General features: G+C 43.6%; 1 protein-coding gene across 1 annotated transcript in view; it reads right to left on the bottom strand.

Moving 5' to 3' along the window:
* Positions 1–6,041: 6,041 nt before the first annotated feature.
* Positions 6,042–26,594, bottom strand: part of ANXA5 (annexin A5) — a 36,229-nt gene continuing 15,676 nt past the window's right edge. Inside the window, exons 4-15 of the mRNA XM_036382662.2 lie at positions 25,547–25,589; positions 19,024–19,109; positions 17,925–18,019; positions 17,435–17,548; positions 14,756–14,846; positions 13,752–13,831; positions 13,273–13,329; positions 10,743–10,836; positions 10,273–10,368; positions 9,764–9,822; positions 7,619–7,741; positions 6,042–6,574 (exon numbers count right to left, since the gene is read on the bottom strand). Of these exons, the coding sequence (XP_036238555.1) occupies positions 6,512–6,574; positions 7,619–7,741; positions 9,764–9,822; positions 10,273–10,368; positions 10,743–10,836; positions 13,273–13,329; positions 13,752–13,831; positions 14,756–14,846; positions 17,435–17,548; positions 17,925–18,019; positions 19,024–19,109; positions 25,547–25,589 (1,001 nt within the window). The 3' untranslated portion in view covers positions 6,042–6,511. The remainder of the gene's footprint in view (positions 6,575–7,618; positions 7,742–9,763; positions 9,823–10,272; positions 10,369–10,742; positions 10,837–13,272; positions 13,330–13,751; positions 13,832–14,755; positions 14,847–17,434; positions 17,549–17,924; positions 18,020–19,023; positions 19,110–25,546; positions 25,590–26,594) is intronic.

Below are 26,594 nucleotides of genomic sequence, written 5' to 3'. Positions count from 1 at the left end.
GAATTAGGGAGGGACAGATGCACGTCCAAAGCTTACTTTAATTTGCGTTGACTTTTGCTTTGTTTTTCCAAAATGTTTAGGTGAGTCTTCTACCAAAGCAGGTTGAAAAACACTGCCTCATCTTCTCTCCCTAAGGCAGGACCAGCCAGATCTACAACACTCCAGACAGACTGAAAAGGTTCTCCACTGAAAGGTTTCTGCTCATCTTGGCTGAGGTCCAGCTCATCAAGGTCAGTCCCAGGAGGCCATTAATTAACAACCTCCTGATTAAATTGGCATTTTCTTGTGTAGAGAAAGTCTTACAGGAAGAGCTTGCAGTTTTAACCTGACTCAGCAGGCAGCCATGGGGAAGACAAACTACCCTGCTGGCCAGGGAGGTAAGGAGGGGAAATAAACTGGCACCGGGTAGGGGATGGGCAATTTAATCCAATAACTGGCTGCCAGCAGTGACAGTCACAAATCCATCACCAACAGGGCTCCCAGCTGCCTCCCAGGAAAAGCAGCAGGGAACAGTGGGAGCTACACTCTGCATCTGGTTTAAAACTTACCCATGGACCTCTGCATGAACATGTCTTGTTAGCTCCTAAGAGTAATTTATAGCCATGGTCTCCTCAGTGCCATGTAACAGCGAGTTCTGTAACTTAATCATGACACAACGCTTTTTTCCTTTCATTTTGTTTCTCAACTTCCTACCTGGCAATATTGTTGGGGTGCCCTGGTTCTTCTAGTCTGAGGACAGTAAATAATGACTCCTCTTCTCCTGGTCACTCATCAGTTTACCGTCTTCTCTTATCCTTCCTTCCCACCAGTCATTTTCAGACTCTAGGCAATGTATACAGTCTATAAGTCACCATACCATCAAGGCTCTACCTGCACATGGACTGAAGCCAAGTGTGACAAGTGATCTTTTGTTTAAATTCAGTGTTCACTCAAGCCATGCCTGCTTGCATCCTCATCTGCAACACAAGAGCCTGGTAAGACAGATGAAACAAACAAGGAGGCTCTAAACAAACCCACATGATGATTCATCAGTGTGGAGTGAAGGTGACACAGTAGGTGCTGAGCCAAGGCAAAACACAACATAAACAGGTTAAATAATTAGGCAATCATTCTGACTGGGTTTTGTTTCCTCTAGCCAGGGGATGCCTTTGACAGATCACAGTGTATTTTTACTCAATGTAAACGGCATTAAGAGGTGATTGCTGTGTTATGCCCTTAAGGTTAACAGATGCTTTATACCCAGCTGCATGGGAAAATCACTCAGGAAGCAGCAAGTCAGATTACCTGCAGATGACAGCCTCTATAAAATGTTTTAACACCTAGGCATAAAGCCAGAAGGAAAAGGGGAGGGGAAAAACCCAAAAAATAAAACTAAAAAAAACCCCAGCTTCATTCTTCCCTTCAGAGGTCATATGAGCCATACCTGTACCATTGCTAAGGCAAATTTTGGTTGTGTCCATTAAGGAACAACCTCCCAGACCATTTCAAGTGAGGTGCACATGTGGAACTGCCCATGCTGCAAGCAGAGCTGCTGAGACAGTGAATATGATCAAGTGCAAGCAGTGACAAAACACTTCCTTACTAAATTTATTTGTTAGGAGCAGTGGATGGCCATGGTGTAAAGTCAGTTCTCTTGCTAAGCTGCCACTGCTCCAAGTCCTCAAAAATGAATGGGTCCTTTTTTTCTTATTTTATCACTGATAGTCACTTGGTGCTGCCAGCACAGTCAGGATCTATAAACTCGATCTCCTCCAGTTATCCTTATCACCAGAAGATTGTTTTCTCAAAGTAAACATAAAATGGCAGAAGGGTGAGCAGAGATAAATAGGTCAAGTAGTTAACAAAGCTATAGAGGCATCCACAGGGTAACTTCCCTGATTTCATATTTCTGCATACAAAGACAAAGCAATCAGTGTGAAAGAACAGAACATGTGATTAATATTTGGCAACTGATACAGAGCAAGACTTCTAATGACATTTTCACTGGATTTCAGTGAAATACTACCATGCCTCATTATATGCAACCTGTAGCCTTCTCTTATTGAAGGAGGCTTTGGGAACAGGAAAGGTAAGAGGAAAGCACATTTACTGCCAAGTGTGTGGAAATATTCACCTACACAATTTGGCTTTTCTCTCCATTTCCTTGCTTCTGATTCCCACAATGTCATGAAACACTTCATAGATGTGTGTAAGAATGACCAAGACTTGGACCTTTTGTTATACCATTCTGCTACCTATTGAAATAAAGGCTAGAATGAGCCAAAAAGTTAAAGCTATCAGATTATTCTGTGGATGAAATTCTATTCACATGTGCTCTAGATCCAGGAAGATTTATGAGCCCATTTCCCACAGATGAGTGGATGATTACTTTGGCCATTTTTTCTTGTGGTAGAAAAGATCTTAAAACATTCTTCCCTTCTCCTGCTTTAAGAATTTTTCATGACATCCTATAAATGCCACATCTGTTATGACAACTGTTTGAAAGTAAAAATAAAACAAACCAAAAACCCAAAACAACATCTTACCTATCCTTTCCACCCCACAACTTTTTCCTGCTAATTACACTGTTACTTTCTAAAATATCAGATCCTGCACAGCCTTCCAATTTCTTCAGAGAGTGCAGGGCACTTATGCTGGTGCTTGAATGATATGAAATAACACCTTAGGCTTACTCAGACCCAGCAGTAATTCAGGTATTGCAGGTTTGAAATCCCTCTGAATCAAATAATACTGCACAGGAAAATCTGTTCCACTAAATTCCCAATTGTGAATGTGTGAGCTGAACAAAAACATTTTCTCATTTCCCATAACTGAGGAGTTAGAGTGGACATTGTCTATGCTCAGGCTGCAGCAGGCAAACACTTAACATTAATAATGTCATGTGTATAAACACAGCTTCTATTTCCAATGAAGTATTTTGTTCACTGCTCTCTCTCATTTCATAGTGGACACAAGATTACATTAAAAGATTCTGAAAACATTACAGAAAATTCAATTTTCTGACTCATGCTTTAGGTAAAGGAAACTAGATAAAGCAACCTGAAAAAGGCACCAAAAAACCAAAAAAAACCATCAGGAAGCGATTGAAGAGAGAATGAGAGAATTTGAGCACCACTACAGCCTGAATGAGATTAGCTGGAACAACAGCACCATCCCCTGCCCACATGGCAAACACCACAGGCCTGGGAAAATGATACTCCTGTCCCATTTGGGAAATGGGAATTCAACTCACTGCACTGGAGCAACTGGAGCTCTGACCAGAGGCACTAAGAGCTGAAACAAGGCTTTCCACTTTGCTCTGTTTGCTGATTAGAGCAACGCTTCTTGAAGGCACCGCTAGAAAAAGCTGTGCGTGGTTCATGTGCAGCCACTCCATGAGGTTTCAGTGTTTCTGCAGATGCTTTGTTGGGACAGGAACAAAATAACCACATGCTAAAAGCTTTGCTGAAATAAAGAGGTGAAACCTTCTCATTTTCATGTCAGAAGTGCCATGTCAGGATGAATTCCAGACAGTGGGCAGCTGAGTTTCCTACCAAGTGCTGTTTAGGCACATTCCACGTACCTACTTCCAGGTAAAACATCAAGTGGCATTTCCAGAGGACACCAGAAATAGCCCAACACCACCAAAGCTGTGACCCACCACTCCTCACTGTAATGACTCACCACTTCTCTGACTTCCAGCTGAATTCTACACTAAATCAAAAAGAAGAGTTATTGCTCAGGCTTTTCACGCATAACATTGCCTTGTTCATAAATTACTGCTTTCAGCACATATTGGAGAAACTGGATGCCCACAGCAATTCCAGCTGTCAGGGAGCTGAAGTGGGATAAAGAAACAATATGAATAGCACTTATGAATCTAAAGCAAGCTAAATCCTAACTTGATTATGCATGAATAAGAAAACTGAGGGAAAAGAAATCAAGTAAAGAAGCTCATAAGCTCCTTTCCCCCCCTACACTGTGTTCAATAATGCAAAGACAAACATACTGTGATGAAAGGAAATAAAGAATATCATACTTCTGGCAGTAAAATAGGAGCCCCTTAACACTATCCTGTGGGGGGAAGAGAAACCAAGCAGGAAGGGACAGTAGCTCTTCAGGGAAAACCAACAATATTGTACTTACTGAAGTTTGACTTTGCAAAGAGATGGACAGGATTTCTCACCACTTCTGAATTGTGGCAAAACGAACACAACACAAATTTTCATGACTCAAAATGAGAAGATGGAGAGAAAAAGCCAAACACACGAATGATTAACTATTGCCACAGAGGAAGTAATTAATTCACTGGCAGCTGAAATGGAAAGCTCTCTTAGGAATGCACTGTACTGAAGATTCCAAATCTTGTACTCCTAGAGGGACGTCACACAGTAAATACTACAAATATTGCAATTCAATTAACTTCTTTACGTGTTAATTAGACTTGTTAGAATAAAAAAATGTTCTCAGATTTTGTTTTCTGTTTAATTTCTTCAAAAGGGAAATTCAAACGCTTTTGTCCACTTGCATCCTAAAACTTTCTGCAGATGACTGATACCATACTGGCCCCTAACAACTCCAGGTCAGAGCCACTACTTAAAAATTCTGCAAGTAACTTAGACCATTCCATTTAAATCCTAAGGGTCAGACTCTGCTGCAATAGCTTCACATGTGAACCAAATATCTACCAAAGAACTGAAAACAGATCATGAAGATCAGATGGTGCTTTCCTAAGAATTCTAAAGAAATGGAAGGAAGCTGAAAAGTTACATATAGTCTAATCTCTAAACGAGTAGAAAGCAGTGCCTTCAAGATTTTTGTATATGATTTTGCCTTGGGAAATTTTAAGTCATTAAAAAGAAAAGGATAAAAACCATAACTACCATAAACCCCCAAAACCTCCTGCTATCCATCCCAAGGTATTTCCAGGCCAGTGGTCATGCCAAGCTGGCAGTGTGTGCAGCTGGCTACATCATTCCAGCATGAAGAGCTGTAAATTAACAATCCTTGCTAACACATTTGTAAAGGTTCCACAAAAAGCAAAACTGACAAACACTGACAACTCATCTCAGCAAAAGGAAGTAAACAACATCTGAACATAAATATATAGATAACTGAAGATAATTTTTTCTTCTGCATATTTTACACTGAAAACAAAGCACTTAGTAGCAAGAGATCATGACAGTACTAATTCAGAATTACAAAGCAGAAAATTTAACCTTTACATTTATTGAACATTAAAGTTTTAAAGCTCTTAATAACCTGTAAAGACTCAGTTTCAGAAGAACTATTAAAAAGTGCAGTTCCTGCAGCTGGTGTGACTGATTGATAAGTCAAGTTTAGAGCCATGGTGTTCAGACCTTACCAAGGCATGAGAGAGAAGCCTCTTTATTCTCCTTCATACACGTCAATTTGATTTTCAGATCCAGTCATAAATGCTGAACCAAAGCAGAGAATTCAAGGCAGCCCACAAAATGGGCTGGTGCTCCGCTCACCCTGCACTCTGCTCCCTGATCACCTGAGGGGAGGGATGCTGCAGCCATCCTCCTTTATCACAAAACCCCTGCCATCTCTGCCAGTGCAGAACCTTGTTATCCCAAACCAATAAATCAAAGTACAAACTCCTCTGTCAAACCAATAATTGACAAAGAGCTTTCTTATCTGCAGAACAGATCCCATCTCTTCCTCACCTGCTTCCATCCCAGACATCCTTGACCAGTCCTAGAGTGCAGCACATCTGCTCTACATTGGCCCTGGACAGCAACTCTCCTTCCTTCCCTGCCCCAGCTTAAGAGGAGAAGAAAAACACAAAGCAGCACAAAACGATAATGCAATGCCCAAGCAAGCACCAATATTTTTGTTTTCCAACTGTACTGAACAATAGCATCACCACAGCACCCATATCCAAGGCTAGACATGAGGATGGAGAGCTGCAAAGCACCACAGATACCACAAAAACTCAATAATGGGAGGAAATATAGACCAACAGTCTGAGGCAGTGAAATCATATCAAAGGGAAAACGTATCAAAAACTTTAGATTAAAAACCACATACAACTGTGATGAGAGGGGAAAAATTTATTGGTCCTTTAGATTTCCAATGATTGCTTGTAATATGTTCAGCAAATTCATTCCAATATTACATACAAAGGATTTCCTTGCTTACCATGTTAGAATTAGCTTAACACTCAGTGGAAATGTAAGGAATAAAAAGCAAAAAGGATAACCTTGAATTTATTGTGAAATACATGATTATTTTTTCCTATTTCAGCAAAATACCTATAAAGAACTGGGTTCTGTGCTCAGCACCCACCTCCCACAAAGGTGACTCTCGCAGATCACAGAAGGCACTTGAAATTCCTGGAAGTTGGGATGTGGGGAAGAGAAGGGATAGCAATGCACTCCTTTCTACTAAGTGCAATCCTAGTACAAATTCAAGCAGCCACAAAGCATTAAGATACAAAACCTCAGGCAGACATGCTAATGAAGGGCTGCAAAGCTGGAGGACAAGGAGAGCTGCGTGTCCCCGCCCGTCAGTCGTCGTCTCCGCCGCAGAGGAGCAGCAGCGCTTTCCTGTAGTCCCCGGAAGTGTCTTTCTGTCAAGGCAGCACAGCAGCACCGTGAGTCACCAGGGCAGCTGCCAAGGAGGGCCCCAGCCTGTGACACACTCATCCCACCCACAGGAAATCCACACGGATGACTCTCTGCTCAGGAACGACGCAAGGAAATTCTCTGCCTCTTACATGACAGCTGTATTTACACAGACAGGCTGCCAGAGACAAAAAATCTCCAAAAGCTTTACTAGAAAACAGAGCTGCCTGTTGCACATTTGACACATTTGTCTGCAGGGGAAAGCCCAAAGAAGAAGCCCAAAGCAGCACCAAAAGGAACACATGGGAAAGGTGGACCTGCCACTGCCTAAAAGGCACCAGCTCTGCTCCCTGTAATCAATGGGAAGCTCTGATATGAAATCTGTATGGGCCTGGCAAGCAGTGCCAAAAAAACTCCACCCAGGCTAGTTAAGGGAGCATAATGTCAGGAATGTCAACAGAAAAATAATAAAAACCCAGGACTTTCAGTATAAAACAAGAGGAGAAAAATAAAAGTCTTTTGGCTTAACTTTGCAGCAGCAGCTGGCTCCGGATTTCTTGCTGGCTCTTTCCCTTCCTGTTCCTTCCCATCCACTCAAAGGAAATTATAACTCAGAGTGGTTCCTCAGTGAAACCCTTTTCACTTGGAAATGTTGCCAAGGGTTCCACATCACAACCCAAGATCTAAACTTCAACCTCAGACTCCCAACCCAAGAGTTTTCTCTGGAGCCAGCACCCTCTCTGAAGCACTGCACAATAAGGAACCCAGGCAAGAACAAGGAAATGATGCAGTAGCTAAATACGGTGTATGAGTAATTGCCATTTCAGAAAACCACATCATTTGCCCTAGTGAACACTGGAAGGAAACATTTTTCCATAGGAAGTGTCCCCCTCTTCAACAATGCCATGTCAAAACTGCAGAGGAACTCCATCTCAGAGTCCAGGTCACTGAGCTCTACCCACACCCATCCTGTGCCAAGAACAACAGCAGCAAAAACAGTGACATCTCAATCACCCCTGCGTTCCCTGAGAACAGAACAGTAATTTTACCTGAATCATTTGATACAAGGACTTGGCAAAATTCTTTCTGAATTCTTGTCTAATATCCAGGAGATCAACTTCACTTCTTGAAACCATGACTCTGATCAGGGTGTCATCATCAGTGCCAGCCCCCTAAAAGGAAAAAACCAAATAACTTTCAAATATGAGTCTGTTCTGGACAGATGCTGCAACAAAACATGAAATACAAACAAGTATTGTACAACATGAAAGCAACAAGTGGCATCTCAAACCACTCCTGCATTACGGTTCAGCTCCAAAACAGAATATTTGGGACAGCATCATGAGACATTCACACTGAAATGTGGGGAACAGAGAAGCTCTGATCCCTGGACCTCTATCAAGTGCCAGATGCTCAGGCCTCTTATTTCATGTTTCATCTCAGGCTTCAGCTGTGAACACCCACATAAATGTCAAAGATCCCAGTTCCAAGCTCACGCAGTAGCACAGCTGCTCACCACAATCAGAACCACGTGTAACCCCCCCTGCAGGGCACCCTGAGGCTGCACAACTGCACTCAGTTCTGGAACTGGGCACCTCAGTCCCAGCGGTGACCAGGACAAAGCAACATCATACAGCAGGACACAGGCAGAGCAACTCATCCCACCAACTCTCCAGCTGTTCATTATTGGGGGCACAGCTTCACAAACCTTTTCCAACCACACAAACGTGCCCCACTCTGTTTGCCATGCTCAGTGCTTGAAACATTTCACCTTCCTGTGCAGACCAAGGCCCTGACCCTCTGCTAAGACCAGGCAGACTCCACACAAGCTGAAGCCGTACAAACTTGGATGTGCTGACCTGCGGATGCACCTCAGGGAAGGACTTGGCAGAGCCCCCACGGTCATCTTCAGCCTAACGTCCAGGGCCACTCAGTCCTTCTGGGTGCAATAATCCTGGATTACACCTAAAAATGCCCTGAAGCTGCTCAAAAGTTATGCCATGAGTCCAGTGGTTTCTGGGGAATAAAAGCCAAGCTCTGCCCGACCTAATCATGAAAGCCAGCTCTGCCCAGCGCAGAACTTTGTTATGCCAAACCGATAAATTAGAAGTAAAAACTCCTCTGTCAAAGTAATTATTGACAAAAAACTTTCTTATCTGAAGTGATGAATGATTTTTTATTTATATTCAAAAAAAAACTTGGGGGATCTCACCAGCACACATTGGTCAGGCTCCTCACAATAGAAGTGTATAAGAATCTAAAGCCTACAGGAAACTTACAGTCTTTAAAAAATAAAAATAATCGAGAGCAAAGGAATCCTCCTTAGACAGCTCATCCTACTGATACAATTCTTTCTATTTTTCACCTGAACTGAATTCTACATTGGTATCCACAGAAGCAGTAAAGGACTTTTAAAAATTAAGATATCATTTTGTGTCTCATCACTAACTCTCAAGCTGTCACCTCATCTTCTGACAAATGTGCTTCAGGGCTCTCCACCAAGGGCAAGGGAGGAATTCCTCAAGGAAGCTGATAACTTGCCTGAAAACAATAAAGTATCTGCCTCTGGTTTAATTAATATTACCCCCTGGGAGTTAAAAATCATAGCTTTCCCTGCTTATCTCTTCCCATCCAAGAGAAGGTGAAGCCAACAGAAACATGGATGCACTGCTAATGCAATTCCCACATGTAATCTTTTGCAGCTGTTTAAGCCTTTCCTTTTTTCTGCTGAGTTTCTTTTGCTTCTCCAAACAGGATGGATAGTAACCAAAATGTGTTCCAAAGCTACCCAATGCCCTCGGTCAGTAAACACTCACATCCAAATCAATGAGTACTAATTTGCACAATCTAAAATTCTTTCCTTCCTCAGTACATCCACCACCTAAAGACAACTGGCGTTTAATCAGCTGGGAAGCGCCCAGTGGATATTGCCAGACATTTTCCAGTGCAGCAACAGCAAACCAAAAAACAGCTGATCAGACTAAAAGGTCTGTGGTCTGAGAAATCCATAACCAACCCCAAGGAAACCATGAATTATTTGTATCCCCTCCCAGCCCTGCACTCCCTGAATCTTTTGCAGATAGTTAGTGATACTGTCAGCATTTACAGTGGCAGAAGAAATTAAGAACAAGCTAAAGGGAGAGGAATCGTAGCTGGAGGAGATGGAAAGTGACCTAGGGAAAAGATTTACATACCTTCATGGAATAATACAGCGTCTCAGCAAAATAGGCAGGCACACTTCGGATGCATTTCACTGGAAAAGACAAATGTTTGAATTATTGACTGCTATTAAATACAGGGCAATCTCTGATTGCCAAGACAAGGTGCGTGTCACTGGGTTATTCTCTCCAGTGGTGTCACCTGGTCTCTTCCTCTGTAACAGCTCTTTGGGTTCTGGGATTTACAACAAACATTTGTTTCTGATAGCAGACAGACTTTACTAGTCAAACTCTCCAACACTGTCCTAGATAAGCTGTCAGGAATGCAGGTGAAGGCAGAGCTCTGCCTCAGCTCTGGCAGAGGTGCACATGACCAAACAGAATGCAGTTCACCACCTCTTCTCCAGAAATAAAAATAGATCCCCAGGTGATGATGTTCCTAAAGGAACCCTGTTTTCCCACCAGCCTCTGTGACACCTGCAATTGCAGGAGGCCTGGGAGTAAGCAAAGGCAGCCTAGGGCTAGGCACGCCAGGACTCAATTACCCACTGCCAGGAGCAGCTTCTCCAAGTCTCCAGACGTCTCCCGGTCAATGGTCTCCTCAATCTGGAAGCCAGAAATGGTCATGTACTTGTCAAACACTGCAAAACAAAGTGTGCTCAGTCAGGGAACAGCCAACATTGCTGCCAGTGCCCCTCAGCTCAGGACAATGCCACCTGTGGGTGAACCTACAGTTCAGGTGCTATTGGCCACTCCCTGTCTTGTTCTGAGCACCCATTTCCCATCAGATGCCCCCTGTACAGCCCCTCCCCTGCACCTGGAAGGAACAGCTCCATGCATTATTCCCAATGGCCTAAACAGATTGGTAAAAGAGACTTCTGGATGGGCAAGGAGTAGGGAAAAAGGCATTGTCCCTCTATTATCAGCTCAAAGTAGGCACCTCAATATGGGCTGAGCTTTGCCAGGCTGGATTTCAGGCAGAGGTTCTCAGCCCATCAGTAGCCACACTACCTACCCCTCCTCAAGTGGGAAACGCTGCGGGTTCCCAAGATAGTGATGAACTTCTCTTCATCTGTTCCCCACTTCAGCTCCCCAGCTCTGAACAAAACCTGTTACAAATTCAAGATATCAAAGCATCAGCATTTGTTTTGTGTCCACACCTCCTGTTGAAAAGCCCCATTTGTCTCACTTTAAGGAGCATTAAATTCACTAACAAGCCATAGCTGGAAGGAAAAAAGTTAAATGAAATTGCCAAATACTGAATTAATCTTAGAAATAAATGAAAAAAAAATCTGAAATTGACTGTGAAGGCATTTCCATGAGTAATGCAGCTTCAGGCCCTGAAACTGACTGTGCATAGTCCTCTTCATAAGGACTGAAGTTTGCTGAAGCTGTGATAATACAACAGATAAAATCTATTCACAGTACTGCCTTTTCTGCCCTTTTTTCCCCTTCCCTTTTTCAAACAGTATGGCAAAAATTTGTTACATGATTGGCTTCAACAGCAAAACCACACCAACTTGGCCCAAGCAGTTCCCCAAGGAGGAGGGGAAGATGGATCTAGAAGCTCTCAGAAAGATGACTTTCAGGCTGATATATTCTTAGCTGTTTGAAACCCGATTTTAATCATGGTTTTAGCACATCCATGGCTTTTCAGGCACGTCTGTATTTGCTGCAAAGACCTGGGTGCATTTTCAGCACCAGCAAAGTAAAGCACTTCAAGAAGTTGGACTGAGCAACAGCCAGGAGAAAACAAGAAAGAAAAAGAAATTTGGAAAATGAAACAAGTTCTTTTTCCTGACAGCTGGAAAACTTTGCCCTTTTCCAAACTGTTCGCTAAGCTCCTCTGTAAGGAGAAAGGTTGAACATACTGTAGTATATATGATCTTTCTAATATTCATGGTACAGAGTGAAAAAAAGGTGGAGAGCAAAAAGCTCTCAAGGCACTCAATGCCAGGATATTTATTACAAACAACATGTGCTAAGCCCTCCAAATGAATACCAGCACTCTCCATCCAGTAGCAAATGAGAAGTCCCAGTACAGCATTTAGAAAAACACCAGCAAAAGATTGATTTAGAGATACTACAATTTGCAAATAGAACTTTGTCAGCTTTAAATTTGTACCTGTCTTGCCACTGGGCAATACACAAAATGTACCTCAAACGTCTAACTTGAAAGAAGTGATATTCACAAAAGCTTTTCCAAAAAGACAGACTTTCTCCTTCAGGCATTCTCAGCAAAGTCTCATAATTGCTTTGAATTAATATTTAGTAATCATAAACAAAAAAATTAAAAATCACCACTGAGCAAAAAGTTTGCCTTCTAATGTATCAAGTCCCTTCCAGAATATATGACTCAAGAAAAACATTGGGAAGCCAAAAATAGTCCTACATCTGCACAGTCATGTACCCCAGTTCTGACCATCTGTACCTGCCCATAGCAATTAGAAAATGACTGAACCTGTTCCAGCTCTGTTGGGTGGTGAATGGAAAAGTCCATTGACTCAAGGTCCCAGCCCAAGTTAAATGTATGCAGCAAACCACAGAGACTGTTTGGAAAACCAGGACCTTCTCAAGAGCTGGGTTTTAGTGCCTCCTAAATTTAGCTGCTCATTTAAACCCTATTAAAGAGGCCAAAAGGAATCTATCTGCCTACCAGGAACAGTGCTTCCCTATGTTTCCTCAATTACATAGGCCCAGCTAAAAGCAAGACTGAAAATTTCATGAAACACTCTAGGGCACAATTCAAACATTTGCTCCTCTAATTTTCCATCTGTAATTGTCACAGGAAATTAACCTGGACAGCAGAACAACAATGCTTTCTGCATTTAAGTGACAAACGATAGGCTTGTACCAGTAAAATATATTTTGCCAATCTGTCTCTCCATCTCGCTGTGCTTTCAGGAGAATGTTTTATTGATCTAATATTCTGTGTTTACTCTGTGTCACCTTGAAACAATCCCTGTATTTCTTTCATCTCAACAGCCAATTTATGAGAAGAATATGTCTCATGCAGAGTTGCCTGAAATAACTGAGAAGAAACATGTATTAAATGAGTTGTAATCAAATCACTGAAATATCAACCATCACTCCAACAAAGCAAATGGCACCAGCTAGAGACAGGCAAGGACATGGGTTAACTGCTAGCATTGCTTTCCATCCAGAGCACAGGGTTAGGGAGCAGTCATGGACAAGGGATTCAATTCAGAGAGAAGTCCAAGTCAGGTATGAAGGAATGAACTGTTAACATCTGAGCTGACATCCCCCAGCAGTGGGTCCCTCAGCATCCCCAAGGCTCAGCCTCTTGCAATCATCTACTCACTGTTTTATTCAGGTCCCTCATTAAGTAATAAGCAAAACTGAAGCATGAAAGTGCAAAACATTTTGATCCCGCTATTTCAGGTTTTGACACTTTTGTCCAGAACATACAAAAGCACATGAAAACATAAAAAAAACCACAACCTTAACTATCACTTTCACATTTGAATACCAGCCATCTTTGTGAGGTAACTCAAAATACCCCAAACCCTAAGTCAGTCACCCACCTGAGCATCCTGCTCAACAAGAGCCTCATCAACTCCAACATCAGGATCTCTGTTCCCCTAAACACAAATTCAGAAGTTGTTAAACTGAAAAATTAGCAGATAAGTCAAAAAGCAGTTATCTCTTACATTGATTCTGTAAGTTACTGTGACAAGTCACCCCCTAAGGCATCTTGTCCAAAACCACCCTGTTTTTCCCTTTTACTTTCATGTGTCTGTATGAAATAAGGGTCCTCTTCTCCTTTTGCCCTCCAAACCCCATGTAGCAGCACCTGCTACACCCATGGGCATCACACAAGTGTTTTGCTTCAGTGATATGGAAGTGACTCAGAGGAGCCCAAGGCTGACCCTGCATGTCAGAGCAAGTGCCTGAGCTCCAGAGGCAGTCCTGCCTAGCACAGGCCCATCCAGAACCCAGCTTAGTCAGCAGGAAGGGCTAAGTGCACCCAGCAGTGAGAGTCACCCCACAACAGGACACCAACCTGTAGCAGCACCACCAGCAGCCTCTGGAAATGGCCTGAGGTTTCCCCTGTGATCTTATCCTCCAGGTCAGCTTCATACTCTGCAAAAGAGCAACATCCACTCACCACTTTGCAGGTTCCCTGGCTGTTCTGAGCAAGGAAAGGCAAAAAGTCCACTTGACTCACAATTTGTAGAAACATCTATCAGAAACACCTTTAACACTCAGGACGTTCTGCTTTCACTTACATTACACTACTCCAAAACTGGAAAATAAAGCACCTCACACCTCATGTCAGGAACAGATTACCCACAATATTTTGAAGTACAAGGTGACATGCATGCATTCAGCTCCTTAAGGAACTACAGAGGATACAGACATGGAGTCATGCTAAAATATGGCAGTCTCACTGTACAAAAATCATGAGCCCAGAGAAGGTTGCTACTAATAAATTTTGTCCCTAGAGCCTGTCTTTGGGCTCAAAACTTGTTAAAACATGACAATTTCTTCTGTGGCAGGAATCTGCACAGAACTAAAAGGAATCTGTTGAATTAAACATTGCCCTGAAAAAGAAGACCACAGTCACAGGGTAAAAGCATCTACTCCTGTGGACAGCCAAAAGCTGCACCTGCTTTAGCATAAGTGCACTTGAACACAACATAGAGCATAAGGTAAAAAAACCCCACATTTGTGGGTTTTTATACGACTGTTCTCTTGTTTCCAATAACTGAGAATTGCCTCTCAGTTCAAGGGAGGAAAATAATGGGTGGAGGAAATAAATGCTTTTGAAAGAATTCTAACTATAAAGCACGAAGCACCACAACCTGCAGTCACAACCCTGAAATAAACTATTTCAATTTACAATTCAAATTCTAGTTCCCTTCAATATGTAATTTTGCAACACAGCAGAAAGAATTCCCTTGTATTGGACACATCAATTCGTTCAGAGATAGACCTTATTTGAAAGATGGCTAAAATCATATTAAAGGAATAGAATGGAGACCCTTATTTTACACAGAAAATTACCTTGCTGATAAACCTGTTTAATATTCTGCACTTCAGCAGGTGTTCTGGAGGCAAGAATTTCAGTCAACACTTTCTCATTGGTTCCTGCTCCCTGCAGGGGTGCAAGTATGAATCAGTTGATGGAATAACAAGAGGAAAACAAGAAATCCCTTTGACAATCAAAACCAAACATAAGGTTATATATTTGGATCAAATAAACAAAAATATTTTCTTCTTTCTGATACGCTGTGGGGGTTTTCAAGATAATTTCTCCCAGTTTGTCTTGATTGTTTTCAAAACCAACCCAACAACTGATAAAAGCCCAGTGCTACACAATTCAGAGGGGCCCTTCCACACCCAAGCACAGCCAGGTGTGCCTCATGTCACAGCTGAGGCAGCCATAATAGAGTGTCACCATATCATTTCAGAAGCCTCACCCCACACAGAGTAACACCACAGCACTCCAGAAGGCTGCAGGTATCTGCCCTTCTTGTCCCCCAGCCCAGCCTTTTATCCCCTCCTGTTGATGCCCTGCACCTGTGTGCCCTCTGCTCCCTTTGGTGCTTGCTCAGTGCCCCTGGGCACTCCTTACCTTCAATGCTGCTCACACCTGCAGCCCATTGGGGATGGGCTCAGCTGCAGCCCCACTCCCAATCACCACAAACTCTGTGCCTACACCTCAGTTCCTTGCTATTACCATCAAGGACATCAAGTGAAGTGAATGGAGTAAGTTTCCATCTTAGCTCTAATTCATACAGTGTCTGCCACCAGCCAAGACACAGATAAGCACAGAGCCACACAGCACAGATCTGCCGCCTGCTGTGAACTACACTATTAAACAAACCCCTGCTTCCACTGGAAACACTGTACAACACAATTGCTAACCCAGATAGTTCCAGCAACTCTGCAGTTCTTCATGACAGCAGAAACAACAGCCACTCTTTCATTTTTACAAGGATAGAACTTACAAAAGCCAGGCCAATATCTTGTTTCCACAAGTCTAATCCTTTGTTTGCAAGAACAATCCACTGCTCTTTACACATACAAAGGAGTCACAAAAGCAACACTGAAATGCAATACTGACCATTTTTTGCTTCAACATGGTATTTACAACCTTTCCTGTAAGGAAAACACTGAATACTAAACGCATACAAACATATGCAACTGCACACAAAGCTATCCAGAACACAAACCTGCCAGGTTTCAGGCAATCATTTCCAAAATGCAGATTGTTTCATGAACATGTCTACTCAACAAGGGAGGCAGGCACAGTTAAACTCACCCTAATCCAAGCAGCAGCACTGAAAATGGATGGGACAGCCTTCAGCACAGAGCTAGTGCTCTTGGCTGAGTTGCCTTGCAGTGAAGTCCCTACTATCACATCTGCTTTACTGCTACCCCCTTGGCTGAGCTGCAGCCAGTACTGACATCCTCTCCTGTGCAAACACATTCTCTAAAACTCCATGGTGTTGGGTTTAACTTTTTTTTTTCAGTGACAAGAACAAAACCCCTCCTGTTTCACTACTTCTACTTTCCCGCCTACAGTCACCTGTTCTGTCATTTCCCTGTCAGTCTTTGACTCCTAAATCAATAAGAGGAACTTGGGAATACAATTTTTTATTAATCAACAAGGCCTTTATCAGTTTCTCTGTCAGGTACCACCATCCCTTCCCCCAGTGCACACAAAGGCATTACAGAAAACCTCCAGGAATGAAGTTTCTGTTGCCTGAGGGATTATTTGCTGGGAGCATGAGGTGTGCGTGAGTCAACTGAGTCATGAGCACTTGCACAGTTGACTAAAGCCTACATATTAACCAGCTGCTCATCCAGGATCTCGGGAGTTTGCACACAAGTGTCATTCCACAAAGCACTACCTCACACTAGAGTCAAGGTCAGTGTCCTCTATTTTGATCAATACTGTAAATAGTCCAGGGACATCCAGTTCCTGAAATTCCATAGATGTGACAGAGACAGAAAAATAGAGCACACGGAAGAGACACTGAAATTTCTACACATCCACATTGTAAATTGTTTCTTTACCTAGCCTGCCCAGAAAGGCACTAAACGCATTCACTAAAGAGAAAATTAAGAGGGGGGACACTGACAGGCTCATCAATTATTCCCTCTGTGTTACTGAAGGCAGTTTTTTAGAGGTCATTCAATACTACAGACAATACCTGCTCATAATTTTGGTGGACACCACTTTACACAAGCTCATCAGTTTTGGACTTGCACTGCAATCCATCAGGGGTAACACACTCTGTAGCTTAAATAACAGCCAGGAAGAAACAAAGAGCACCACATTTCTGTTAAATGCTCTGAACTAATTTTCACACAGCTGAGTAGTTATAAAACCTCAGCTGCTCACAGCAGAAAAATGCAGAGCCCTCTGAACTTCAGCACTGCACTTAAACAGCAAAAAGATTATGAGAGCAACTGCACATCTACTCATTGTCTTTAAACCAGAAGGAACAACTCTTATGCTGTGTAGATTTCTAAACTGCCTCTGAGTTATTAGGATGAGAAAACACCCAGGCAAAACCATGGCACTGGCATCAGTCAGCATAACTTGGCTAATCTTTTTTTAAGCCTACTTCTATTAGCACTCCTTTTAGCAATCAAAGTTCATTCAAAAAGAAAACCAAATCAACCAAAAGCACCAATCCTTTCATGTAACACATGAATTCTCTCTCCTCTTACCTTGATGGCATGTTTCAGTGCATGAGCATCAAAAATATACGCTGGTCTCATCAGAGACACCATCAAGGTTTCAAACTTGCCAGTAAGTTCTGATTTCAGGTCATCCACAAGATCCTAGTGCAGAACAAACAGTGCTGTGATGAACAAGGACTAAGCATTTTTAAAAGGACGCACATGAGTCTGCAAGCTGAAAGGCTCTGGGGACACAGCAAAAAAGACAAGGGACACCTGTCCTTTTTCTTATAATTGGTACCTCAGCTGAAGCAAATAAGGCAGGAGAAAAGGATGAACTGGCATTTGGAAAACCTGAAACACATTCTGATTTTTTTTAGGATAAGGCAGGGTGGAGGACAGGGGGACGCAAAAGCAAAAGTAGATATTCTTGCAAGGAATGTTTTACAAGGAATATGGTCAATGTGCCTCATATTTTAAAGTAACCATTGTTGACCAGAACCAGCTCATTTCCAGAGCTATTTCTTCTTCTTCTTACCCTGCCAAATAAGGTTTTAAAGGCAGAAGCGATTTCTTGACGCTGAGCATTGTTTCTGGTGGTGAGGATTGTCAGCACAGTTTCTTCATCAGTCCCTGAAGGTAGAAAGAACAAGAAGTTACAAACACACTCTGAGAAACCAACTGCAGTGGCACAAACTCAAAAGGCAGTGAAAGATGCTTGGACAACAAAAGCCTACTGGCCAACAGCAAAATCACTCAAATAACAAATGTCACCGTACCCCAAGCTGAGCCATCAAGTTTGGTGCAAAAACACGACTGGAGAACCAAACGTGCTGTTTGTTCTCCATCAGTGCTCTCATCCAGACTCTGCTCCGAGCACCAGCTATAACATTTAGTCAGTCTGTTTTCCACAGAAAGGCCTTGCCTTTGGGCTCACCAGCAAACTGCCAACTCCCAGCAAAACTCAGTCCAGCAAACCCAAACACCTCAGAGGGCAGCAGTGTGGAGCTATTATCCACTTTAGACACCAAACTTGCAAGGTAGGTCCTCCCAGCCTTACTGAGTTTGCCTGTAGGCTGAGGTGTATCACGCATCCCTCCTGCCCCTCCTTCTGCTTCCTTCCACTTCAGAGAAAGCAGCAAATCAGGGTTTCCCCTCCCCAGAAATTTTGGCGCAGAAAGCTCCCGTGTGGGTTTACAGACCACTTCTTAGTCTGCATTCACGCTGTGTGCTCGCATTCCTTGCCCCAGTAACTGTGCTCACGCAATTCCAGGGCCAGGAAGCTGCTGCGGATTTTCCGTGCAGAGCTCCTACCATGCTGCTGTAATTCTCCACAGCTGTCCCTGTAAATCCAGAGCTACTGCACTGTAAAACTTCAGTGTGCCCCGAATAGCACATGGAACATCTATTTCTTAACGGGGAATGTGCAAACCCCTTCCCTTTTCCCTCATGCTAACCCAAAAATAAACACCCTTGAGAGCTGCACAGTCACAACCAGGACACGCCCAGACCAGTGCAGTCCCAGGGCTGTCATTCCATGGCTTGTAAACACATGCCCTACCCTCATCTACGGAGACAAAAAAGAAAAGAAAGGAGGAAGAGCCTTTTCCTTCCTGTAAAATAAAAATGATCCTTACCCAATCCCTTCATGGCCTTACGAAGGGCTTCTGCATCAGCTCTGGCATCAAAAGGAGCAAAGGCTGTCACCGGTGCCTCTCGTGTACTGGAGGGGAAAAAGGGGTCGGGGGAGAGAGAAAAAGCCATTAAATAGAATTTAGCATCTTTCAGTTCATACATGAGCTTAGGTTAAATTTGAATTCACAACCCAAAAGCTGACTGTCTTTTTCTTGAAATTGTCTGGCTAAAGAGCAGTCTGTGGGGGTTTAAACACAGCTCACTTCAGAGGCACTACTATGGATTCCCTTAGCAGTGCAGCTAAATTTGGGTGTATTTACACACCAATTCAGCAAACTACTGTTATCTCCAACACTGGAACCTGAATGCAGGGAAATGACTAAGAATTTATCATTTGCTAAAGTAATTTGAAAAACTAATTGCACAAACCATTTATGCTAGGCAAATGGTACAAAGACACATATGGAATTAAGAACTTCGCAAGGGAAACCCTATTGGAACTCTCAAGCCAATATTTTCCACCACCCCGCAACCCACTGAATTCTACAATGGTTTTCAATATTTCATCATAGTGCTTTTGACATGAGCAACTTCTTAAAAAGTGATTCAGCTACATTAGTTTATAACTAAAAAAAAAAACCAGTTCAAACATAAGGGTAAGAGATCAGTTCGTCCAAACACAAAAACAATTCCACTAGGTTTCCATGGAACATGGCTCTTGAGGGAATTTCTCTTTGGATCAAACACAAAAGGACATTCATCATCTCTGTGGAAAAGTTTTGCCTTTATTTAAATAGGATAGCTCAGGAACCTGTATGTGTTTAGCACAGTAGTTAACTACGGAAGTGGCCAAAAGGGGAAATAGCTGCATTTGGGGAACAGGAAGGTGTTTCCAACAGCTCAAGAGGGGAAATTTCCTGTAGGCACAGCCATAAAAACACAGCAAATCAGAAGAGGCAGGGCATTTTTCCACTCTCAAGAAAGAGCACGATAGCAAGTGCCAAGACACCTACTGAGATTGGCACGGGATTACTCCAGAGGCAGCACAGCCATCTGGCCTTCCCTGGAGTGAGGAATTTCAGCCACTCTGGTCTCCAGTAAATGTACTCATCAGAGACAGGTCAGCCAGAAGGGCAGGGAGAAAAGAGCAGTAACCAGAAAGTGCCCCGGGGCTCCCTTGTGCTCCTACCAGCAGAGACTCCCCAGGCTCCCACTGCAGCGGCAGCCAGGAGTCAGGTTCACTTCTCACATTCTGACAGATCAGAACAAAAGCGTCACAGTGCTAAATGGCAACAACAAATTTCTTAGTGGGACGTGGTTTCCAATAGCCAGGAGAGTTCAGAGGTGTGACAATCTCACTGGAACACTCTGCTTGTCCCATTATAAGCCATTTCTTCAGCAAGTACTTGGAATGTATTTCTTATCTTCCTAGCTAATTCCAAAGGCTACCATGAAAACAATCCCAAGGATTTGGGACTCACTCTTATGCACTGAATTAAATTTGGTAAAACAGATAAAGACTGAAAAGTCTTTCCTTCCTCCTCCCTTACTACGACTCCAGCCAGGGGTTATTTATTTTATTTTTGTTCCATATCATGTCAACATAATGAATATTACACAAGTACCACAACTCTCCTTTGGAAATGACCAAAGTCAACAAATCTCAGAGAAAGCAGATATTGATCTTGTGCTTTCTTTTGCTTATCTTGTTATAAGCAAGTGGAATTCCCCTCCACAATTCTTACATCTTGTGACAACAGCCCAACATTCCTATGTGGCTGTTATAGACAAAGTATGTGTGAACACTAAATGCCAGATGAAATCTCTCTGCATGGCCTTTCTCATTTTTGTTAACTGACAGGAATCCTTCAAAACTCTCTTTTCCAAAGCGCTGCATAGAAAGCCTGAACACACACTAAGCTTGATGAGCAGTTCCTGAAAATCTGGTGCAGCTGAAACCTCAAAGACTTTTCCTGCTGTCTGAGCACCGTTTGCATTCCAGGCATTCCCCTGCGGCACACAGCACTCAGTGGATTTTGGCTCCCCACCTGCCACAACCACTCTCCACCAGAACCTGAGTCACACCTGCCTGTAGGAGCCACAGATGTGGGCAGATGTGACACTCCCAATAGTACTGGGAAAGGGTGAGACTATCCCTAACTTCACATCAGAGCACAACTCAACCTAGTGCTTTTTAGAGCACTGCAGTGTGGCCTGACAACTGGGGTACAGCAGAGATTACTCAGGCACACTGTGTTCAACAACCACAATCCATCTACAACACTCCACTACTCACAAGTGCCCTTTTAGTTACTCCAGTTCAGATTTCTCATTTGTGAAATCAATGGCCAAGAGCAGAAAGCTCTGCAGCAGTAAGACTCAGTCCACGGAGGGAAAAGCTGTCTCCCCCGTCCCAAACATGGCACATTTTGCCAAATAAAGAGAGGGCAGCACCTCTTCTGAACCACCACCACAGCCTGACCCAAACCTGCTGTCACAGCAAATCTGAAAAGGAGCTATGAACCAGACAAACTTCATTATTTATTTACCTCTACGAAGAGGTATCTTTAGTACCACTAGAAACACTCCTTGTTTAAGTAAGCAGATACACAGTAACACTACAGCCTCACAGGTCCTTCTTTCTTTGGATAGTAAGCTCCCCACCCAGTAGCACATGAATGAAAAAGGCAAACAGTCTTTGATATAAATCCTTTTGTAATCTTGAGTTATCCTTTACTCAATCACCACACCTCACACCAGGCAGTAAAATAAAAAGATAAGCACAACACAAAAAAACCTCACAATATTGTGTATCACAAGATTAGAACACCCCAGACCTACACACATTCTTTTCTGTCTATGTCCTCCAATACAGTGATTGTTTTTAAGGAGTCATGTGTACTGCAAGTGAAATTTGTGATTACACACTAGAAATAAACAGCAGCTTTCATTTTCTCCAGACACTTTCCAATGAGACCAATAAAGCCCCTAGAAACACAAAATTAGCATGAAAAGGCAGAGGGAAAAAAAATAAAAATACTACAAAGCAAGAGATAATATTGCTTTAGAATTTATGCCACTCCAAATGAGCAAATGCACATTCTCTGGTATTTTTGTCCAATTCTACGCTAGCAAAGGTTTCCAGGACAAGATGAAACCTCAGGTGAAATGTTTCTAACCAGCACCTCCAAGTGAATGTCTCCCAAAAGACAATTTATTTAGCATCACAAACTAACAGTGCCACATATCCTGGCAACAGTAACAAGAGCCACTTAACGAGGTTCCTTTTCATTTTCCTCACCAAGACACAAAATATTTCCCACCCACAAGGCCCTGTGTTTAGCCACTCTTGAATGCAGAGCATTGATATCAGCAAACAACAGACCATACTTGAACTGACTGCGACTCCTTCCCCACTACCATGGCTCTGTACCACCTACAGCACCTTCTTCTCAGTCAGAGTTCCACAGATGAAGAGCCACCCCCTTGCTCTGCAGCAACAGAAGCAGAGTCTCAAAAATGTGCTGCTGGAAAACCTGGTATTTAGTGTAAAGAAGGTGCTGTGAGACTTTTGGTTTTTTCTTTTTTTAAGCAGCTATTTGTTTACAAGATTGCACAGGAAAACTGTGGAGTGGTAAAACTGGAAATGGGGAATATTTAGCAGCAAAGAGAGAAAGTATGCTATTTCCAGCAGACTGAGGACAGCCCAGAAGGTCATGTGCTTGAATAAATGATAGACTGCTGTAAGATGTCTTACACAAGACCCATCTCGCAGATAAACACAACACAGTGCTCACTGCTGACCTGAAAGCCTTCAGAGCCATTGGAGTCCACACAGAGATGCCAGTTCAAACTGTGGTCTAAAACCAACATGTTACAAGAAATATGCCATTAATTCCTGACATTTCAAGGGCAGTACAGGGCAAATGGCATTGTGAGTGGATGGATACAGGCACAGAGCTTATGCAGATGTAAAGCTAAAGAGACATGTCTGCAAAACACCTCTCCAAGTTTAACAGTGCTTCAGACTGTCTCCTTAAACAGGAGGAGTAAGCTCAGCTCAGCAGACTACTCACATCTGCCCCACTAAATTTAAACTCTTGAGAAAAAACAATTACACAACGTCTGTGGTGAACTCTGAGTCAGTACACCACAGAGATATCGAAGACAGGGAGGAGGGATGGAAAAAAAAAGGAAGAGAAGGGGTGGAAGAGAAGGAGAACACCCAGCAGCAGCCATGTAGGAACCAACAGCGAGACATTGGAGAAACTCATCCTCAGGAGTAAACTCAACAGAGCCAGAGGGGGCTGCTCAGAGCCCAATTCTGAAGGGGTGCTTGTATTTTGGAATGTGAGACAGGCTTCTGGAGCACTATGGATACTATCCCTGTGCTCCAAGTCACACGTGCACATGGGCAGAACGAGAACTGCAGATGGAGTGCAGAGCAGCCACACCTTCAAGCAGCAGCAAGCAATCCTTTCCTGGCAGTTTAAATACGGTCACACCAAATACTCCCAAAGTTTTATTCAGGGAAAAAAACAGGAGTAGAAGACCAAAACAGACTAGTCCACAGCACCTGCTGCTTTCTTTGCAGATTTCTGAGCCAGCAAGCACAGGACAGCAGCTCAGCCTGTTCACTGAGGAGGAGATGGTGCCTTGTGCATTGCTGCAGTAACAAAGACCACTGCACACACAGCTGGGAGACAAGGGTGGCTTGTCAGGGCAGCAGTGCTCCCTCAAAGCAAGAAGATAAACACAGGCAGACAGACACCAGCCTGTGAAGCACATGCTGTAGTTTTCCTACAAAATGAATGAACCTTGCTCTTCTGGACAGTGAACACACAAAGTTCCCCAGGCCTTTGGGCAAAGGAAAAAAAAAAAAGGCCAAGGAGAGGCATTTCAGTGACCAAGACTCCAAATATAGCTTACCTTCTTCAAAGGTTTTATTCTTCAGTGATGTACCCAGGCTAAATTGAACTCCAGTACACTGCGCTGTGCAGCCTTTGTGAACTCTGCAGCTTTAGCTGTACACAAGGAGCTTCTGTCAACTGACAGTCAGCATTTCATAGGCATTTTCACTCTTACCTCCATTTCATAATGCAACATATAGAACAGACAGCTGTCGTGAGAAGTAGAGCTTCTTCAACTTGGCTTTTTTTATTTTCATAAAATGACTTACAGGCTACAATGCTTTAACACTCCCAGTCTTTTGGGACTGCACAGGCAAAGAATACGGCTTACGTGGAAAGCAGCCCTCTGACTGTGGAAACTGGAGAACAAGGCCTCCCTAATAAAAACCCCCATTGTTCCAATGACTTCCATCTACCAACATGCACCACAGATAAAAAGCCATCTCCAAGTGTCACCTCAGGCAGTACAAAATTTAGTACCTGAAGCCAAGAGTAACTGGTTTGCACTAGTGAAGAATGAAACATTCCTGTTAACAAGATGAATTAAAGTTTGTCTCTGTGGGACAGATGAGAATATTGTCCATTTCCATGCTCTTACTAAAAGGAAGTTACCCTTAAGCCTATAAGCAATGCTACACACACTGTAATAAAATGCTTATTGTCCAAGTATACCCCTCTGGCCAGGTGTCCTGCACTGGCATGGGTAAGGGCTCCTGTTCTCCTAACATGCATCCTACAATCCAGGCCTGGTATTTAGAGAAAGAAAAACCCCTTCTTTTCACTCAAAAGAAAACCTCCCAAAAAACCACAAATTCAAGAATTTAGAAAAATGCTATTAAAAACTTTTTTCTTTGCAAGAGTTCTCTTTCTTTCTTTTATAACTAAATCCAGACATAAGTAAATATTCACAAGGGTATTAAAACTAGTAATCACTTCACTCATTAAGTGCAATTATTCTGACCTTTGTGAAAGCCCTAACAGACCTCGATTGCTTTCACTTTCCACAGCAGTACAAACCCCATAAAGCCATTACAAACCTCTACAAATAAGCCATTAAACTCCTATTTTACTTTTCAGAGTGTATGCATTTGGCGCAGTTATAGAAACAAATGCTGGAGCCCGCCCCATTTTCCACACCTTCATCCAGGCTCAAACCACAGCAACCAAAGGGCTGCACAACAAAGTCCCCCCCCAAACTAAGAACTGCACAATAGCTCCAAGGCTCCCAGAAAAACTCATGTTAGCTGTGGGAAAACTGGGAATAGAAATACCGAGCCCCCACTAGGCACTGCCACGGCGGTGTTTTTTTTTCTCCTTCCTCTCAGTGGAAGGAGCCTCCACCCATGCGCAATATAAACACAGGGTACCGAAAACTTGGCCAAATTAGTGGAAACTGGTGGAAAGAAAGAAAAAAGTTCTGCCTGACGTGTCCCTCACATGATCCCCGTTCCCCTGCCGTCCGCCCGGGCTTGTGGACGGGCTGGTTTAGCGGAGCCCGAAAAGAAATCGGTGAGGAGTGAAAGAAGTAAGGAGAGGGATAATACGAGGACGTCCCCGGGAGCGGCCGGGCACGGGCTGTCAGGCCGTGTCCTCCCGGAGCCGCCGCCTTCCTCACCTTCGCCATCTCTGCGATCCTCCGGGTGGGGCCGAGTCCGAGTCTGCAAAGAGAGATGCGACAGTGAGGGACAGCGAGGAGCAGAAAGCGACAGCGCCCCGCCGCCTCGGCTGCCCGCGCCCCTGACCTGCCGCCGCGCCGCCCTGAGCCACCGGGAGCACCGAGCGAGGCACCGAGAGACGCAGGAGCGAGGCAAGAGAGAAGAGGGAGGAGGTCCCGCTGCTCTTGCCTCAGCCGGGGGCCGGGCCGGCCCCACCCGGGGCGGGCAGCGAGCCTCGGCCGCCTCCCTGGCGCTGCCTGCAGGCCGGGCACCGCCGGCCGCGTCCCGGCTTCCCCCTCCATCCCTGCCGTGCCCTGGGAGGGTGGCATTAGTGCTTGGTTCTTAGCCATCGTGAACCTTTTAAAAGAAAAATTACATTTGCCGATAGACAGCCTCCAGAAGGTGCTCAAGCGCCCTCCGGACGAAGTCTGTATAAAATCGGTTCCCATTAAAATGAAGGGGATCCTATCCCAGTACTATAGGGCAAGTCTGAACTGAATTCGGTAAAAAGCAGACACTTCATCAGCTGACCTAGCCTGGCTTCCAAGTAAGCCAGGTTAGCACAACAAGCACAGTGTTGAACAGAACGTTAGGGCTGTACTTCAGAAATTGCAGGGATTTCAGGTCATGACAATTTTTTCCTTCATGTCTTCTATCAGGACCATTTCCCTAGCCCAGGAATAGGGAAGATACATCCAGTTTAGGAGGCAAGGAGGATGCAGTCTGCAGGGTTACTCGAAGAGCTGCTCCATCTAAGCTGCAGACAGACTGACTGCCTCACCACACAGCCTTGAGTCAGAAGGAGGAAAAGTGGCTGCAATGCAAATGGAATTCACTGCCTCTGCCAAAATAAAACATGAATATAATCCCGCTGTGTGAGCATTTTAACACGTAACAGTCACTTCTGTCTGAAAGTAAGTTGCATTTACCTCACAAACAGCAAGAGAAACATAGATTATGTAAATTTAAATATTTTGTCCAGCATTTCTTGTTGCCCCAGCAGTGCAC

The sequence above is a fragment of the Molothrus ater genome, chromosome 4 (genome assembly GCF_012460135.2).
Source record: "Molothrus ater isolate BHLD 08-10-18 breed brown headed cowbird chromosome 4, BPBGC_Mater_1.1, whole genome shotgun sequence".
NCBI classification, from domain to species: domain Eukaryota; kingdom Metazoa; phylum Chordata; class Aves; order Passeriformes; family Icteridae; genus Molothrus; species Molothrus ater.
This window is presented reverse-complemented; position numbering and strand designations above follow the sequence as displayed.